The sequence below is a fragment of the Anolis carolinensis genome, chromosome 4, assembly GCF_035594765.1.
Source record: "Anolis carolinensis isolate JA03-04 chromosome 4, rAnoCar3.1.pri, whole genome shotgun sequence".
Lineage (NCBI taxonomy): Eukaryota > Metazoa > Chordata > Lepidosauria > Squamata > Dactyloidae > Anolis > Anolis carolinensis.
In genome coordinates, this window is record NC_085844.1 from 4,466,102 (window position 1) to 4,486,602 (window position 20,501).

The 20,501-nt window shown below is 44.8% G+C and overlaps 1 protein-coding gene across 1 annotated transcript in view; it reads right to left on the bottom strand.

The window, feature by feature from the left end:
* Window positions 1–20,501, bottom strand: part of zc3h3 (zinc finger CCCH-type containing 3) — a 310,944-nt gene that overhangs the window by 24,751 nt on the left and 265,692 nt on the right. Inside the window, exons 10-11 of the mRNA XM_062979914.1 lie at window positions 16,681–16,865; window positions 7,648–7,868 (exon numbers count right to left, since the gene is read on the bottom strand). Of these exons, the coding sequence (XP_062835984.1) occupies window positions 7,648–7,868; window positions 16,681–16,865 (406 nt within the window). The remainder of the gene's footprint in view (window positions 1–7,647; window positions 7,869–16,680; window positions 16,866–20,501) is intronic.

Genomic DNA, 20,501 nt, shown 5'->3' on the forward strand with positions numbered 1-20,501 from the left:
TGTGTCATCAGGTTTCCTATCCATTTATGGCAACCCTATGATTTTCATAGGAATTTTTCAGGCAAGGAGTCCTCAGAGGTGGTTTTTGCCAGTCCCTTTGTCTGAAATAGAACCCAATGTGTTAATTTCGCAGTCCTTCACAGATGGGAAAGTGTTTTTTTGGATGACCATTCCCATCATAGCTGCCTTGGGGATTCAGTCTAAAAAGTCCCATTTTCTGCTAGTCTGCAGTATTTTTAGGAAAGGGATCAAGGTCAGATCGTGTGTGTTAAGGTGCCTTTAATTTGCCAGTTGAATTATGGTGATATCATGAATTTCACAGGGTTTCCACAGAGGTGGGTTTGCCAGTCCCACCCCAACTTTCCTCTGAAAGCGAGCGTATAGAATCTGCTAATTGTTGGCAGGACCCAAGGACTAGCCAGGCTTCCAAGATCAGATGGGATCTAGTGCCTTGAGGGTATCAAGGCAGCTACTCTTTTATTCAAGGCTAAAACATCACTTCTTAATTTGCAAAGACCTGCTTGGCTTGCAAGATCAAGCAAGATCTCATGCCTTGCCTGCAACTATCCAAAGTGTACTTTTGGATATTGTTTTACAGTTGACAAGGCCAGCCCTGCATTCTTTATGTCTTCTCCCCTTCCTCTCCTCTTCCTCCTTCAAGGCTTGTATTTAACTTCTTGAAATGGCAATCGACTTCTGAGCATTCCTTGCTTAAGAAAATCCTCTGAAATTCATGAGGTCACTGTAAGTTGACATGTGACTTGAAGAAACACACATGTAAACCTCAAAAGACAATTTTTCAAGTTCCGAGGACATAGTTCACTCGCTTTCCACTGATTTCCTAAATTAAGGAAGTGGTCTGCAAACAAATGCGGTCATTGCTAATAGTCAACACGGATTTACCAAAAACAAGTCATGCCAGACTAATCTGATCTCTTTTTTTGATAAAGTTACAAGCTGGGTAGATGCAGGGAACGCTGTGGATGTAGCGTATCTGGATTTCAGTAAGGACTTCGACAAGGTCCCCCACGACCTTCTGGCAAACAAGTTAGTCAAATGTGGGCTAGACAAAACTACGGTTAGGTGGATCTGTAATTGGCTAAGCGAACGAACCCAAAGGGTGCTCACCAATGCGTCGTCTTCATCATGGAAAGAAGTGACAAGTGGAGTGCCGCAGGGCTCCGTCCTGGGCCCGGTTCTGTTCAACATCTTTATTAACGACTTAGACGAAGGGTTAGAAGGCACGATCATCAAGTTTGCAGACGACACCAAACTGGGAGGGATAGCTAACACTCCAGAAGACAGGAGCAGAATTCAAAACGATCTTGACAGACTAGAGAGATGGGCCGAAACTAACAAAATGAAGTTCAACAGGGACAAATGCAAGATACTTCACTTCAGCAGAAAAAATGGAATTCAAAGATACAGAATGGGGGACGATGCCTGACTCAACAGCAGTACATGTGAAAAAGACCTTGGAGTCCTTGTGGACAACAAGTTAAACATGAGCCTACAATGTGATGCGGCAGAGAAAAAAGCCAATGGGATTCTGGCCTGCATCAATAGGGGTATAGCGTCTAGATCCAGGGAAGTCCTGCTCCCCCTTATTCTATTCCGCCTTGGTCAGAGCACACCTGGAATCACACTGTGTCCCATTCTGGTTACCGCAATTGAAGGGAGATGTTGACAAGCTGGAAAGCGTCCAGAGGAGGGCAACTAAAATGATCAAAGGTCTGGAGAACAAGCCCTATGAGGAGTGGCTGAGAGGAGACATGATAGCCATGTACAAATACGTGAAGGGAAGTCATAGGGAGGAGGGAGCAAGATTGTTTTCTGCTGCCCTGCAGACTAGGACACGGAACAATAGCTTCAAACTACAGGAAAGGAAAGAGATTCCACCTGAACATCAGGAAGAACTTCCTCACAGTGAGGGCTGTTCGGCAGTGGAACTCTCTCCCTTGGACTGTGGTGGAGGCTCCTTCTTTGGAGGCTTTTAAGCAGAGGCTGGATGGCCATCTGTCGGGGGAGCTTTGAATGAGATTTTCCTGCTTCTTGCAGGGGGTTGGACTGGATGGCCCATGAGGTCTCTTCCAACTCTACAATTCTATGATTCTATGAAACTAGCCTTCATGCTTAGGTGACCCACTTTTCCCTTTCCTGTTATTCTCCATCTCTTCTGGATCCCATAACTGGCAGTTTCTTCCCATGCTTTGGCACCAGGACCATCTTCAGCAGACTGATTTGTATTTTTGTGATTTTTGTGGCTGGGGAAATTGACTTCTTAACACCAGAAACAGCCCCTAGAGATGGAGAACACAGCAGCAAAGTTTCTGTGCCATTTCCCCCATGTATCCACACATCCTGATATGGACCAGATCATCGTCTCCTCTAGTAATATATGTGGTTTTTCTGTGAAAAGGTATGTGGTTTCTTTTCTCTTTTTTTCATGGAAGACATGTTTTCCTGGGCAGGAAAATAGTGGGTTTAATATCAAAAAGAAAAGAAAAAGTGCTCTGAGGAAAACAGTGGGGCTTTTTCCCTGCAGAAAAACCATATGTATTTCTAATACTTCATTACAGGACTTGGAGATTGCAGGAATGACACTGTGCAGAAGTGTTCATTTTCTTCCGCAGCTGGAAAGAAAAGACGTTGGAGATGATTCGTCCTTCCATGCCAGGACGAAATAGGCAAAGATTTACATCCCTGGTTCTCAGCCCAGCTGCTCTCGATGTTTTCCATATCAGCGGGTGACTCAATCCAAGCTGGAGGGGCCGGTTGTTGCCCACCAAAGGACCAAACTAGAGAGAGGATTCCCAATCGGGCAAGGAAACCATTCAAGACTTGGGTGCAGAGGCTGCAGGTGTGTCTCTCCTGAAGGGAGAAAGAGGGAGGCTCTCAAAGTTGTTTCTGCAGAAACGGAATCGCTAAACCCAAACCGACGGGGCCGTACCTTCCGCGGATTCCTCCGAAGCGAAAGTGTTTTGAGCGTGCTCAGCGGAGCCGTTAAAAAAGACTGGAGCGAGCATCTTCCATTAACGTTACGACCGTGAAATATGACAATAAAATGATGCCCGTATGGTCGCAAATTTGCAGCCCGCCGAGTTGCCAGGGGTTTATCCTCACTCAAACGTGCAGAGAGCTGTAAAATGTTTACAGAAAGGGTCGTTTGCCGCCATAAAATCCTCTTTTCTCTCCTAAACAAGGCTGAGTGGAGCCATTTACAAACCCCAGAACGTTCATCGGGGGAGAGAGAAACATCTGTTCTCTCCAGGAGCCCGCAGTGATCTTCTCGAACAAATTAACTAAAATGGGTGCTTTCTAATTAAATTAGCACTCTCTCGGAAGGGCCCCATGTCGGACCACGGGCGCGTGCACACTCCGGAAGGGAAGAGGAGCGTTTGCTCCAGCGCAAGAGACTTAATGCAGAGGTGAAATATGGAAAGGTCTCCCTCCATCACCTGCGGAGGATTGCCAAGGCAGGTGCTTACCCAAGAAGAAGGCATGAAGGTAAACCTTCTGTGAGAAAGGAAGCAAAGGCAAGTGAAGGAGAGACAGGACGATCATGCAAAAGGGATCCAGGAATCTTAGTAGACCACACACTGAAAGAGTTCAGAGAAGGGCAACGAAAAAAGTCAAAAGTTTGAAAACTATAAATCCCTTTGAGGAGCGGCTTGGGAAGCTAGGTATGCGTAGCTTGGAGAAGAGAAGGCTGAGACGGGAACTTCACTCCACTTCACTTTATTTCTTAATTAGTCGCTCTCCACCAGAGTGCTCCGAGCGACTTACAATTTAAAATATCATTCCACAATATAAAAAACATTCATCATAAAAACATTCAACATAAAAACATTCAACATAAAAACATTCAACCTAAAAACATTCAACAGTGACTATTTGGCAAATTAGATCTGATTTACTTAAATGCACAACCGAACAGCCAAGTCTTGAGTGCTTTTCCAAAAGGTAGCAACTCCGACATTGCTCTAATATATGGAGGCAATGAGTTCCAGAGAATTGGAGCATTGGTCGAAAAGGCTCTACACCTTGTAGGTGCCAGCGTACCTCCCTAGGGCCCGGTACATATAGGAGATTTTCCTGGGAGGATCGAGGTGACCACTGATGGAAGAAAGGAATGAGGCGGTCCCTAAGATATAATGGTCCTTGGCCATTTCGAGCTTTAAATGTCAGGATCAGTATCTTGTAAGAGATCCGATGTTCTATTGGTAGCCAATGCAGTTGTTTTAGAATCGGTGTAATATGGGATCTTATAGATGATCCCGCTAGCAGCCTGGCCGCCGCATTTTGGACCATTCGGATCTTCTGGGTTATTGTCTTCAGAAGGCCGGCATATAAGGCGTTAAAATAATCCAACCTAGTGGTGACTGTTGCATGGATTACTGTTGCCAATGCTTCTGTCGAGAGGTAGGATGCCAATTTCCTTGCCTGGAGAAGATGAAAAAAGGCCTGCTTCCTTATGGCAGTGATCTGGGCCTCCATCATCAGCGATGAGTCCAACACAACCCCAAGGCTTTTAACAGTAGAAGACGGAACCAGAACTTCCCCATCAAAATCAGGCAGTGACTGGGTTAACTCTGTTGGCTGGCCATGCCAGAGTATCTCAGTTTTCGCGGGATTCACTTTTAGTCTACTTGCTCGCAGCCAACTCATCACTGCTTCCAAACACAGCTTAAAGTTCTCAGGAATCGTGGTTGTCCCAGGTTCGAGACGCAAGAGTAGCTGTGTATCATCGGCATACTGGTAGCACTCTAGGCCAAAGCTCCATCCGCACTAGTCCAGCAAGTGGTCGGACGTAGATGTGAAATAACAGGGGCGAAAGGATAGCACCCTGGGGAACTCCACAGCAAAGGCAGGAGCTCTCAGAGCTTTGGCCTGACCACTCCACCCTCTGTCTCCGGTCCCGGAGAAACGAATTGAACCATTGAAGAACTAAACCTCGTACACCAGACATAGCCAATCGATGGATCAGCAAGTCATGGTCCACGGTGTCGAATGCAGCTGTAAGGTCCAAGAGTACCAATAGCGCTGATCCGCCCCGGTCTAACTGACGACGAATTTCGTCAATAATAGCTACCAAGACAGTCTCTGTCCCATGACTTGAACGAAAGCCTGATTGGAAGGGGTCTAAGCCCGCAGTCTGAGAGCGATGTTTACATATTTGAAAGGATGTCACATTGAGGAAGTTCATGCTTGTTTTTCTGCTGCTCCAGAGACTAAGACACAAAGGTAAACTTCCTAAATGGCCACCCTGATCCACTGACCACTAAAGAGCCTGCCCTTGCTTTTAGATACCATAGACTACCAAAATGGCTAATTAAAAGATCATTTAAATTTCTCCCTAGAAATCTAAATGACTAAACTGAGGCTATTATATTTCGGACATAACTTCACACAATACATCTTCCTGGAAAAGACAGTGACGACGACTAAAGTGAGCCAGTACATAGAGGTGTTTTGGCTGTTAGACAATGAGTCTGGATACCAAGATTCGATTCCCCGCTTAGTGGGTGATCTTGGATGAATCACACTCTCTCAACCCACGAAAATCCCATGCCAGGTCAGCCACAGGGCCACCAGAAGCCAGAAATGTCTTGAAGGCACACAGCAACAACACCAACAGGATCCCAGTCATTCTCAAAATTCTTATGATGGAATAAGTTTAGTAAATCAATCTGCTCAGTAAAGTTTAGTAAAGACAACTGTGGAGACAACAGTTTGAATCTCTGCTCAGCCATGGAAACTTACAGGGTGACTCCAGGCAAGTCACATGCTCTCAACCCCAGAAAACCCCAGAAAAGGCTCCTCCTTAGGGTTGCCACAAGTTGGAAATGACTCGAAAGCAAACAAAAACAACAAAGTGGAAAGCATCAGGAAACAAGAAAAGTTACTTTACAGATGAATGGACTCCATCAAGAAAACTGTGGTTCTGAATTTGTAAGACCTGAACAGGGCGGCTAGTAACAGGGTTCTTTGGACAACTCTAATTTATAGGATTTCTCAAAGTTGAACCCAATTTGACAGGCCCAAACTACAGCGCTGGAAGGGGTTGCCATCCCATGTAAGAGTTTTGTGATAGTGAAAAGCACTTCCTTCAAAAGTGACCAATTCTCCTTCAAGAGAAATTTTCTCTTGAAGTTATGGAATCCTGCACTGTTGTGGGAAGTAACTGAATCACCTGTGTGTTACTTGCAAATCTACAATTCTCTCTTTCCAATTGTTTTATTGCAAAACTAAGAAGCATCCCAAAAACAGAGGTGGAATCACATCGATTCGTCTCAGATGGAGGAGACCATGAACCCAAAGATTATGCATGGGTAAATCCCACTGGTTCAATAGCTCTATTCAAGTCAAGCCACAATAGCATTGAACTGCAGTCAATTTAAAACTCCGAACACTTTTTACCCAGGTCAACAGGGAGTTCTGCATTTTAAACCTTAGTATTTTCCAAAAAGTGATGTTCTGTGTTGACACAAAACAACTGAAAAACAAGAAAAATGAAACTTTAAGAATCTAAACCTATCTGTACATCTTTCACCAACAGACTTTGGAATGAGACTTGGATTTGGGTGAAGCATCAAACCATCTATGGGTGTATGTATGCTGTGGAATGAATGCAGTTTGACACCACTTTAAATGGAGTGACTCAATGCTTTGGAACACCGGGAGCTGTAGTTTAGTGAGGCACCAGCACTCTTTGGCAGAGAAGGCTAAAGACCTTGCAAAACTACAAATCCTGGGATTCCACACCACTGAAATGCACCCTAAAAAGGAACAATTATCCTTCTGTTATGTAGCTACCATTCCCTTCTCCCATGCACACCTATGTTGCTGGGAATCATCTTCCCCTCCTATTTTATCCCAGTATTAGAAGAATACTCTAGTACACATGACAGTCAGTCCTCTACATTTGCTGGGGTTAGGAGGACAGGACCCTTTGAAAAAGTGGGGAAAATGCAAATAAACACTCTATTTTAAACATAAGAGAACATCTAGGAACCTCTAGGCCAGTGGTTCTCAATCTGTGGGCTCCCAGATGTCTTGGCCTTCAACTCACAGAAATCCTAACAGCTGGTAAACTAGCTGGGATTTTTGGGAGTTGTAGGGCAAAACACCTGGGGACCCACAGGTTGAGAATCAGTATGCAGAAGCATTGGTATCAAAGCTTTTCCCCCCATGGATTTGCTGGAAAAGTCCAAGTGAATTCTTCTCACTTTGATTGAGACCAAAACACCTGGGGACCCACAGGTTACGAACCACTTATCTGGGTCCTCCTTTCTGCTGAATTCTGACCATAGAATTGTGCTGGAGGACCCAGAGATCCTGTATTATAATTCAAATCGGTAAAAGTTAAACCCACAGTGTTTAACAAATCGGTAAAAGTTAAACCCACTGGCTGTATTCTCCCCACACATTCCTTTTACTCTCAGACTTTCAACTAATTACTTCCCGGGCATAACTTTCATTCCACCTTCTGCCCAAGGATCCAGTGGGATCCAGTGATACAGATCAAAAATATTTGAAATATCGAAATGCTTCACCCTCTTTCTCTGTGTCTTCCTGGGAAAGGGGAGCCACCAAAGGGGAGAAAGATGTCCTTCTTTCCCCAAAGGAAGCCAGCCCCATGGATACCTGTTTCCTCCGCGTGCTTGTCCTTCTCTGGCTTCTGGTCCTCCTCTTCCTCTGGAGAAGTCGGGGGAGACCGGAGGGAGATGAAGGATGGCAGTTTGGCCAGTTTGCTGGTGTGCGAGAGGCATCGGGGCTGCCAGGCCTCCTGAGCTGATCGGGAGGGTCCGGCTATTTCTTCATCATCATCGACATCTTCTTCTTCTCCTTTCTCCTTTATGTAGAACCTAAGTATAAAGAACAAGGTTTATAGGAGGGTCTCTCAACCCTAGGGAGGGGTCGGTAGAGGTCCCACCAGAAATTGTGACTGAGAAAGGAAGAGATTGCATCCTTTCAAGGTGGACACTGATCATATCGTTGCCCTGGAAGATTGAGAGATTCCTAGAAAACTCTAATTTTTTTAATTTGCAGTTTTTCCACTTCTGCACAGGTCCTTTGTATCGGTACCAACAAAAGAGGAAGGCTAAAGACTCCCGTGGTCCTTGGTATCCACTGGAGTTTGGTTACAGGATCCCCTGTGGAGACCACCAACATCCATGAATGTTCAAGTCCCATTATATGCAACACCATCCCTCACATAAAATGGCAAAATTAAGGATTGCTTTGGGGATTTTTGAGGGATGACATGTGGATGGTGGACAACACGGATGCAGAATCCATGGATGTAGATGATCAACTGTATTACAAAAGACTGTTGCTACTGAACTGGAATTCCCATTGTATATTGTGATATTTATAAAGGACTACAAAAGTGACTCCCAAAGTTTTGCACTTTTTTAAAAGGATCAGCAACATGAGCCGCCGGTGGGTTAAACCGCTGAGCTGCTGAACTTGCTGACCGAAAGGTCGGCAGTTCAAATCCAAGGAGTGGAGTGAGCTCCTGCTGTTAGCCCCAGCTTCTGCCAACCTAGCAGTTCAAAAACATGCAAATGTGAGTAGATCGATAGATACTGCTCGGCGCTCCATGCAGTTATGCCGACCACATGACCTTGGAGATGTCTATGGACAACGCCGGCTCTTCAGCTTAGACATGGAGATGAGCACCAACCCCAAGAGTCGGACTTGACTAGACTTAATGTCTGGGGAAAACCTTTACTAACGTGTGGCCTTCAGCGTGTCCTGTGACAGGATAATAGGAATTAGAGTTGTCAAGATGTAAACGGGAAAGTCCTCCTCTATCATTGTCTATGGAGTAAAGGTAATTTCAGCGGGTGTGACTTAGTACCTGGTTGTGGGTCAATCAAGACCTACTGAAATTTCCTCTTCTGTGAGACATGGGTGACCTCTCAAATTTTTAGTCTGGCAATCCTATAAGGAACTGCAACAAGATAAACCCTAATAGCTTTTTCTCAGAGCTACTAAGATTTCTAAATCCTTTATATATATACACTAGAAGACAGTCCACGTGAAAGAGATTTAGAATCTTAGGGGACCACAAGTTGAACATGGTGTCAACATGGAGGGAAATTGCAGTCTCACTCCCTTCTGCTCTGTTCAGATCTCATCTAGAATCATGACCCTGGGTCCAGTTCTGGGCAAAGCAAAACAAGAAGGAGATGGACAAGATGGAAAGTGTCCAGAGAAGGGCCACCAAAGCGGTCCAAGGTCTGGAAGCCATGAATCCCGCTGAGAAGTGGTTGAAGGAAATGGAGATGTTTCGCTTAGAGAAGAGAAAGTTAAGAGGAAATGAGAGAACTATGGGGTAAAAGCAAATAAACAACAACAATAATAATAACCATGTTGAAATAGTTGAAGGGATATCCCATCTCAGCTTGTTTTCTGCGGTTCCAGGTACAGTAGACTCTCGCTTATCCAACGTAAACAAGCCGTCAGAACATTGGATAAGCGAATATGTTGGATAATAAGGAGAGATTAAGGAAGAGCCTATTAAACATCAAATTAGGTTATGATTTTACAAATTAAGCACCAAAACATCATGTTATACAACAAATTTGACAGAAAAAGCGGTTCAATACACAGTAATGCTATGTAGTAATTACTGTATTTATGAATTTAGCACCAAAATATCACGATGTATTGAAAACATTGACTACAAAGCTGTGTTGGATAATCCAGAACGCTGGATAAGCGAGTGTTGGATAAGTGAGACTCTACTGTACTAAGAAACAATAGAGGAATGGATGACAACTTTATGGAAAAGATATTCCACCTAAAAATTAGGAAGCACTTCCTGGTGGAAAGAGGGCCTGATAGTGGAATATGTGGCTTCTTGAGAATCCAGTGGAGCCTCCTTCTCTGAGGCCATCTGTCAGGAGTGCTTGGATTGTCTCTTCCTGCCTGGCAGAAGGAGGTTGGACTGGATGGCCTTTGGGATCTCGTCCAACTCTAGGATTCTCTTCTTTGTTCCCCCTTGGCAGCTCAGTTTGGGGTCTAGCTCAGGAGTTCCTTCCTTCCTTCCCAGCCCACCGACTCCTGCGCCTCTAAGCACATCCAGCTAATGTGACGTTTTATCATCTCTGACATCCCTGTCGGCACTGCTAATAAAGACGGAGGGAGTTTGTGCTGCTATTTAAAAGGATCTTCTCCGGTCCTTTCCCCTACGCAGACAAGGATTAGAGGCTTCGGACATCCATCCTCTGCAACACACAAACGCAAGTGTGCGCACACACAGAGCACCTGTTGCATGCTCAACCTAAAACGAGCGAGCAGCGAGGAAGTATTTTACACCTCATTGGCACAAGGGATGTGAGCCGGGTGGCATTCCAAGTTTATTCTGTCACCCGGGATAGCTCGGGAGGGGTCCGCAAAGGGTATCCGTGCCACCAGCGGCTACCATAGAAGGAAGAACCGGGAGATGCGAGGAGGAATCGCGAGGGACCGATATAGAGAAAGAGTGAGGATGCAGCAGCCCATCTGGAGCTCCTCTTCCTCCAGACTTTCCAACCATCATTCACACAGTGTCTGATTCTCTCTCTGCAAGCCTTGCTTGAAAGGTTTCCAGGTCTCAAAAGTCTGGTCATTTTCTTCCAGTCCTCAGGAAAGAATCTCAAAGTGAGAGCATTGCCTTGAAAAATTCTGTGAATGTGTTGGGTCTGTTGTTAAAGGCTTTCATGGCCCAAATCACTGGGTTGCTGTGAATTTTCCAGTCTGTATGGCCATGATCCTTAAGCATTTTCATACATCACAACCTCTGAGGATGCCTGCCATAGATGCAGGTGAAACATCATGAGAAAATGCTTATGGAACATGGCCATACAGCCCGGAAAACTCACGGCAACCCAATGTGTTGTGTGCCTTCAAGAGATTGGAGGAGGGCGAATGTCAGATTGGAGGAGGGCGAATGTGGTCCCTATCTTCAAGAAGGGAAAAAAGAACAACCCAAACAATTACCGTCCGGTCAGCCTCACGTCGATACCAGGCAAGATTCTGGAAAAGATCATTAAGGACGTGGTCTGCAAACACTTAGAAACAGATGCAGTCATTGCTAATAGTCAACACGGATTTACCAAAAACAAGTCATGCCAGACTAATCTGATCTCTTTTTTCGACAGAGTTACGAGTTGGGTCGATACAGGGAATGCCGTAGATGTAGCGTACCTGGATTTCAGTAAGGCCTTTGACAAAGTCCCCCACGACCTCCTGGCAAACAAACTAGTAAAATGTGGGCTAGACAAAACTACGGTTAGGTGGATCTGTAATTGGCTAAGCGAACGAACCCAAAGGGTGCTCACCAATGCGTCGTCTTCATCATGGAAAGAAGTGACAAGTGGAGTGCCGCAGGGCTCCGTCCTGGGCCCGGTTCTGTTCAACATCTTTATTAACGACTTAGACGAAGGGTCAGAAGGCACGATCATCAAGTTTGCAGACGACACAAAACTGGGAGGGAGAGCTAACACTCCAGAAGACAGGAGCAGAATTCAAAACGATCTTGACAGACTAGAGAGATGGGCCGAAACTAACAAAATGAAGTTCAACAGGGACAAATGCAAGATACTTCACTTCGGCAGAAAAAATGGAAATCAAAGATACAGAATGGGGGACGCCTGGCTTGACAGCAGTACATGTGAAAAAGATCTTGGAGTCCTTGTGGACAACAAGTTAAACATGAACCAGCAATGTGATGCGGCTGCTAAAAAAGCCAATGGGATTCTGGCCTGCATCAATAGGGGAATAGCATCTAGATCCAGGGAAGTCCTGCTCCCCCTTATTCTATTCTGCCTTGGTCAGACCACACCTGGAATCACACTGTGTCCAATTCTGGGCACCACAGTTGAAGGGAGATGTTGACAAGCTGGAAAGTGTCCAGAGGAGGGCAACTAAAATGATCAAAGGTCTGGAGAACAAGCCCTATGAGGAGAGGCTTAAAGAACTGGGCATGTTTAGCCTGCAGAAGAGAAGGCTGAAAGGAGACATGATAGTTATGTACAAATACGTGAAGGGAAGTCATAGGGAGGAGGGAGCAAGCTTGTTTTCTGCTGCCCTGCAGACTAGGACACGGAACAATGGCTTCAAACTACAGGAAACGAGATTCCACCTGAACATCAGGAAGAACTTCTTCACTGTGAGGGCTGTTCGGCAGTGGAACTCTCTCCCCCAGACTGTGGTGGAGGCTCCTTCTTTGGAGGCTTTTAAACAGAGGCTGGATGGCCATCTGTCAGGGGTGCTTTGAATGCGATTTCCTGCTTCTTGGCAGGGGGTTGGACTAGATGGCCCATGAGGTCTCTTCCAACTCTACTATTCTATGATTCTATGAAAGCCCTGTGAACCCGACCAATGATGGATCTGGATCAAACTTGGAACACATATCCAGCATGACCAATTACATACTGGTGGGATGTAAGGGAGGATTATTGGAGTTGTAGGTCACCCATATCCAGAGAGAACTGTGAACCCAACTGGATTAAACTTGGCACACATACCCATCGTTACTGGTGCAGTTTGGGGGAGTTGTACTTAGATGACAGGAGTTGTAGTTTACCCACACCTTTATGCCTTTTCTAATGGGACCATTCATAAAATCCAAAAACAAACAATTATCGTTTTGATTAAATTGCATGACAGATTACCTTATCTGGGCATCGTCGGGTACCTAAGCTAGTGATTCTACGAGGGTTGAATGAAAAGTAATGCCTCCACCTTCGTAACTCCTCAACAAATGGCAGTCCTGGTCTGTGGCAGGTCCTGGCTTGTTCAGTAGACTCTCCTCTATAGTTCCATTTGGCGGGAAGCCTTAGCATTGAACGATTGTGTTGTTAAAGTGCGAAGTATGGAACCCTGCGCAGACGGTCAGTCAATGCGACTTAAGTAACGTGCAGTCATTTAATTCTTGACAGCAGAAGGTGTCACCCCAAAGGAGATTCCTCAGAGAATGCAAGCTGTCTATGGTGATTGTGTTGATGGGAATCCTGTGCATTGTTGAGCGAGTAAGTTTAAAGATGTTGAGGTGGGAACATCTGACTTGCGTGACAAAGAGTTGGACGTCCTGTGACAGCAACCACCGAGTTTCACAAGCAAAAGGTGGACAGATTGATTCAGGATGATTGTCGTATCGCTCAGAGAGAAATTTCAAGCATTATCGGCATTTCACAAAAACGTGTGGGTCACATGATTGCTTTGCTTGGCTACTGGAAGATCTTTGAACGATGGGTCCTGTGAGACGCCGGTTGTGGAAACAGAGTGCCGACTTCTTCTGTGACGGCTTCAGAAAACTTGTCCATCATTGGCAGAAATGTATCCAATTGTCTGGTGATTATGTGGAGATGTAAATAGTGGTAGTTAAAGAGCACATTCTAAGGATGATTTCTGTGTTTGATTTATTAAAATATTCCCATCCAAACCCAAGTAACGAAGGCGGAGGCATTACTTTTCATTCAACCCTCATATGAAATATCGCATTGTGATCTTGGGGAAGTAAGTAAGAGAGTAACGGTTTGCAGGGCACATTTGCCTCCCCCGTGGCTCCCTCCAAAAATGCTGCCATCCCAAATGGTTCAGTTGGACCGCTATGCATTTGGACTGTCCCTGATCTGGAAGTCTGAACCAGATCCGACCAGGTCTGGAGAGAAGGATTGGGCAGGGTCCAGGGGGGTGGGAGATGATGGAGATGCTCCTGCCAGGAGAGTGTCACGGACAGAATTAGCCCACCGCCCTACCTCTTCTATTCTGGGGACCATATAAATAGATCTGCTGCATGCGATGATGTGGGTCACTTTCTGAGCCCTTGAGCTTCTGGCTCGATGGCCTGTTTCAGGCTGGCCTTCTCAAACCTGCCCTTGGCCAAAGAAAATGGACTACAACCCCCATCAATGAACAACAGAAGACGATGGGGGTTGTAGACCATCATGTGCTGGGATAACAAAAGCTGATGTGTTGTTTAAAATTTACTTGTTTTTTAAAGTGTACGTTTCTGTATGTTTTCTGGGCTGTATGGCCATGTTCCAGAAGCATTATCTCCTGATGTTTCACCCACATCTATGGCAGGCATTCTATGGCAGGTTGTGAGGATGCCTGCCATAGATGTGGGTGAAACATCAGGAGAGAATGCTTCTGGAACATGGCCAGACAGCCCAGAAAATTCACAGCAATCTAGTGATACCAGCCACAAAAGCCTTTGATACTATTAAACCACCATCATGTCATATCCTTCTCGAATTGTTGTGCCCAGAACTGGACACAATATTCCTGGTGAGGTCTGACCAAAGCAGAATAGACTCGGACTAAAGCTTCCTTCAGTCCCGGTACTATACTCCTATGGATGCAGCATAGAGCTTGTGAGAATGCCTGCCATAGATGTGGGTGAAACGTCAGGAGAGAATGCTTCTGGAACATGGCCATACAGCCCGGAAATCATACAACAACCCTGTGATCCCGGCCATGAAAGCCTTCGACACAATGAGATTTAAAATCCAAATTATTTTTCAATGTTGACTTTTCGTGCATTTCTAGCTATATTGTGATTATTTTAGTTTATAAACTGTGTCAAGTCCCAATCTTGGGGACAGGTGGATAATGATGACAAGACAATGGTTTCACCTTTCCCCTGAAATTCAAGGCAGCTTCCAAATTAAAATGAATATCATAAAAATGTGGGAAATTGACATCATTTTTGTTTTGTTGTTAATTCATTCTGTCATTGTTGCAGGCAGCATGGGGAAAAGAGGCCACACTTGAGGCAGGGCAGTTAACAAGGGAATCCACGGAGTGCCTGTCCGAGGGAAGAAGGAGCCTCCAGCATTATGGCGATGCCCCGATCAATAGGCCCCCAAGGACATTGGGGACAGCGGCCTCCCCCAGGCGCTGCTTTTTAAAATGCTGACGCTGGGATGCTGACGTGTTCAACAGCAAAGCGCAGCCACCTCTAAAGGTGTTCCTGGGAGGAGGTCGGTCACAAAGCCCTGTCCTTCGGCATCCGCCAAGGCAGCCAGCTGCCTTGTCCTCCTTGACTGTTTGTGAGATCCTACGACCGAGTTGGACATTCATAGGGGGCAGAAAGAGCAAAGGGCAGTTCAGAAGGGAAGGACAATAATATCCCTTGTGGTAGAATTCTTAAGGAAAATGCATAAATTTTTTAGCACAGGGGTCCCCAAACTACAGCCCGCGGGCCACATGCGGCCCATCGAAGCCATTTATCCGCCCCCCACAGCGGATAAATGGCTCTGATGAATTATTAAGGGGTGTTTTGCTAGTGCTTTTGGTGCACAAAGGTAGAAGGGGGTTGGGCTAAATGGCCCAAGGGCTCTCTTCCACCATTATTATTATTATTATTATTATTATTATTATTATTATTGACACAAAGAGTATGACACAGCAAACGAGATCTATATGCTGGATTTCATATCACAGAATCACATGTCGAAACTCTGAGGATGCCTGCCATAGATGTGGGTGAAATGTCAGGAGGGAATACTTCTGGAACATGGCCATACAGCCCGGAAAACATACAACAACTTGTATGAAGGTTCAGAGGGTGTGCTTGTCAAGTTTGCAAATGACACCAAATTGGGAGGGAGAGCTAATACTCCAGAGGACAGAAGCAGAATTCAAAGTCACCTTAGAGCTGGGCCAAAACTAACATCAGTTTCAACAAGGAAAAATGTAAGATACTTTACTTAGGCAGAAGAAATGAAATGCACAGATACAGGACGGGTGACGCCTGGCTGGACAACAGAGTCACATGTGATAGAGATCTTGGAGTTTTAGTAGACAGACACAGAGGCAATTTTAACATTCCAGTTTCTGGCTTTTATCCTGTATCTGTGCATTTCATTTCTTCTTGGATTGGGCTGTGGCGCAGCTGGTTAGTAGCCAGCTGCAATAATTCACTACTGACCGAGGTCATGAGTTTGAAGCCAGTCCGGGTTGGAGTAAACTCCCAACCATTAATAGTCTAGCTTGTTATTGACCTATACAGCCCGAAAGATAGTTGCATCTGTCGAGTAGGAAATTTGGGTACTGCTTGCTGCGGGAAGGCTAATTTAACTCATTCACAACACCATAAAACCTTCCAGCAGGTGTGCGGAAGGATGAGGAAGTACTCCATCAAGGACTCGGTGTCACAAGTGGACGATGAAGCGGCAACTCCCCTGTGGCCGGAATACGTAGCATACCCTCATGAAGCCGGAAGCTGGAAAGTTAAAATTGCCTCTGTGTCTGTCTATATCTGTCGTATGTCTAATGGTATTGAATGTTTGCCATGTATATGTGCATTATGATCCGCCCTGAGTCCCCTTTGGGGTGAGAAAAAAGGGCGGGATATAAATACTGTAAATAAATAAAGAATAGACAACAAGTTGAACATGAGCCAACAGTGTGATGTGGCAGCTAAAAAGGCCAATGGGATTTTGGGCTGCATCACCTGAACATTAGGAAGAACTTCCTGACTGTGAGAAGAGCTGTTCAACAATAGAACTCTTTGCCGCAGAGTGTGGTGGAAACTCCTTCTTCGGATGCTTTTAAACAGAGATGGCCATCTGCCAGGGATGCACAATGGGGTTGGACTGGATAACCCTGAGGATCTCTTTTAACTCTGTGATTCTAAGGAGAGGTGATGGGTGGCCCATGGCTGTAATGCCTTCTTACCTGGAGGTCTTTGCTGCAGGGCGGCCCCGCTTTGGCTCAGAGGAGCCTCGCTGAAAGGTGGCTTTGGTGCTGGATGGTCCAGCAGTGTGTTTCCGCTGCAGATGCTGCAGTTTGCAATGAGAACCTTTTGGACAGACCCCATGCTTGGAGAAGTCTGGACACACCAGGGTGTGCTTCTTTTTGCACTGAAAAGAAAGCAGAGAAAAGCCTGCCATCAATCGGTGCATCACATGTGCTGGAAAGGGAGCAAGAGGATTCTCATTGCTCTCCAAAACACCTTCCAGAGTTTGGAAATGTTACGATTTAGGACTTTGACTCCCCAAATCCTCCACACACATACATGAACAGTTTCTAGATTGAATTGGCAAATAAGGCAAACCAAGAAAGGGACTGATGTATTTACAAAAAATTATGAGCTCTCATTAGTAACCTCTCAGAACCATACTCCTGTGAGCTTGCTATTGTATCCAAGCATTCGTTCATTTGCTGTGATACCACAGCATGGCACATTTGCCAAGAATCTCAAAACAGAAACATCAGTAAAATAATAGTAGGAATAAGGCTGATGATGATGATGATGATGATGATGATGATGATTCAAGGTTGTTGTGTGTTTTCTGGGCTGTATGGCCATTTTCTAGAAGTATTCTCTCCTGATGTTTCGCCCACATCTATGGCAGGCATCCTCAGAGGTTGTAAGGTATGTCTGCCTCTGAGGATGCCTGCCACAGATGTGGGCGAAACATCAGGAGAGAATACTTCTGGAACATGGCCATACAGCCCAGAAAACACACAACAACCCTGTGATTCCGTCCATGAAAGCCTTCGACAACACATTATTATTATTCATTTATGTGTCTTCATTTACCTGAAACTAGAATCCAACACAGCTTACAAAACTTTAAATAAGTGCAGAAGAAAAAGGAAATATAGTTAGACCCCATAAGGGATACGTTTCTGGTTAGATCACAATAACCTGAAATCACAGATATGGCCAAACACCAAATTACCTGACTTTGAGTGCAAGCACATAACACAGCCACCCTGAAGGACTTACAGGTATTCTCTCTAGGAATTTCCTAGGTCTTTCAGGGTCAGAATATGGGTAACATCTGGAAGAAACATAAGACTGAATTGCCTACAGGACCTAGCAAATTTCTAGAGAGACCTTTCATCTTAGTTGCAAGTCAGTGAAACTGTAGATATCAATTCTGAGCTGATGGGGGTCTTACTGTATAAAAACATGCAGTTACAATAGATGTAGAATTAAAAGCAAAACTGAAATGACTCCATTAAAAGGCAAAAGAGATGGTTAAATAAGTTACAATTCAACTTGGTGGCAATTAGGATATTGTCCGGCTGCAAAGTGGACAACCAAAATGGACAAAGATATGGAAAGAATGAGGAGTTGGCACCTGATGGAGCTGGGGATGTTCAGCTTGGAGAAAGGAAGTCTGAGGCGGGACATGGTGTTTAAACACTGGAAAAGAGACCATGTAAAAGATGGAGCTGGCTTGTTTTCTGCTGCTACAGAGACTAAGAGCAGTGGATTCAAACTTAAGGGAAAAGAGATTCCACCTAAATGCTAGGAATTGTTGCACCCCAAGGCAGCATGAGCACTGGAATCCAAACAGAGACCAATATTCATATAATATCTTTATTAAAACAATAATAAATTCAGGAAAGAATAAGTGGAAAGGATAAGTGAGCAATAGTCCTTTAAGAAATGGTATGAATTAGTCCAAAGAGTTGAAGAGATATGTCCAAAGTCCAGAAACCGAAACACGCTCAAAACTGTTTTTGAGCAGGGAAACAACAAGAAAGCAAAAGTGAATCACAAAGTTCAAAGTCACTAGGAAGTCTTGGATATCAAGGCAGGCAGAGAACGAAGTTAAAAGCAATCTGGATTCAGGAACAAGACAAGGACGTGAATTTACTCCGGATTAAATCAGGAGTCACGGTTCAGCTTGGCCGCCAGGAACAGGAGACTTGGCTTGGTGGAATCAGGGAACTGGAAACGGTGAAGTGTTCTCAGGAGATAGCTACGTTGACACCGCAAATTGTCCACAGTGCAAGACACTTTTATGGAACTTAGATCTAATCACAGCAAGGGAAACCAACTCCCCGAAGGTTCCTAAGGAAATCTCCTATCCATTATCCCCTCTAGATGCCAAATGTTGACTCCATCGAAGCTCCTGTTTCTCTGATCTCTGGAGATGCAAAAACTCCCTTCTGTTAAAGGATACATTCCCTGGGGAACTCGGGACATCTGGTTCTACCACGGGAGTCATGTTTTCAGTATCTCTCCCAATTAAGGAAACATTGGAGCTATCCACAGCTGGAGTCTGTAATTAGAAGGAGCTCGGACAACTGGGCAAAAAGTCAGAATAAGCTTCATCCTGGTCAAAGTTGATTTCTGAATCAGGGTCAGAACCCAAAGGTGGCTGGGGTATAACAGGAATAACTTCTTGATGGTCAGAGCTCTTAACAGTAGAATCCACTGGTAATTTTTAAATAGTGACTGGATGAACATCTGTCGAGAGAGCTCTGATGATGCCTGCATGACAGAAGGGGGCTGGACTGGATGACCCTTGCAGCCCTTTCTAATCCTATCAACAAGAAACGAATGAAAGAATGCATTAATTCCCTTACATGATTTATGTATCACCAGCATTTATAAAATCACATTAGCTGTAGAACTGTCCATAATAATTGAGGATCTCTGTGAACCGTACACTCCCCTATTGTTTTCAGAGCTCAGACCCTGTCTATACAGACCCACTTTGCAGGCAAACTAGGCATCAATCTGTAAATCTAACCACATCATTTTCTATACTGCAGGTAAACAATAACCTTGCAAGAAATCCAGACATGTGCCGCAACTCTAACAGCATCACTTTCCATTCCTTGAATAACTTAATTATCTTCACCTGATGAAGAGGCCAGTGGGTGTTGAAAGCTAGCATACTGTTCTTGTCACTTCTGGTTGGCATAACAAAGATATCTCCAATGTGTACTTTGGATTTGGTTTTACGGCTGACATGGCTTCCCCTGCATTCCTGGTGGACTCCTCCTCCTCCTCTTCCTCCAGGATTTGTATTTGAGATCCTGACCCGGAGTGACTGAACGTTTGTTCGTTCGGCTTCATCCCAAAATAACTGCAGCCCAGACCTCTCTCATCGGCTTCCCGGGGCTGGGATCTTCCGAGAAACCTGTCCAGAGGGCGTCAATGGTGCAGCGCCTTTGCAAAGGCCTTGGCATTTTTGAGCGTCTGCTTCATCAGACGCATCCCAGATGACAGCTGCTCTGGAGCTGAAGGAAAAGTCAGGACGACAGGACCATGGTCCCGATTTGGCTGCCACGCTCCTCTCTCACCCCACAATTACAGCTGCTATTTAAATGCCCCTATTTCTCTCTCTTCCCCTTATTTTTCCCCTTTTGCATTCAATATATTTCAATTGCTGAGTTCCAAGTAAAAAAGTCACTTGTAAGAATATTTGGTTTCTATAGCAGAGTGCAGCACAGCCAACACTATATTAGAGCTTATGGACGGAAACAAGAAAGAAAAGACATGAGAGGCTCTGCAAAGGCTTTTAAAAAGGATAAAAACATACTTTTATTGCTTCAGGTAATCCATCTCACATAAAAGAGTAGATAGACAAAATACAGTTACCTAAGTTTTGCAGAAGAACCCCTAATGCTGAATCCAAGGCCTGTGTGTCAGTTATCTTAAGGCAGAGAATAATGATGATAATAATAATAATAATAATAATAATAATAATAATAATAATAATAATCAGCTGATGAGCCAAAATGCAGAC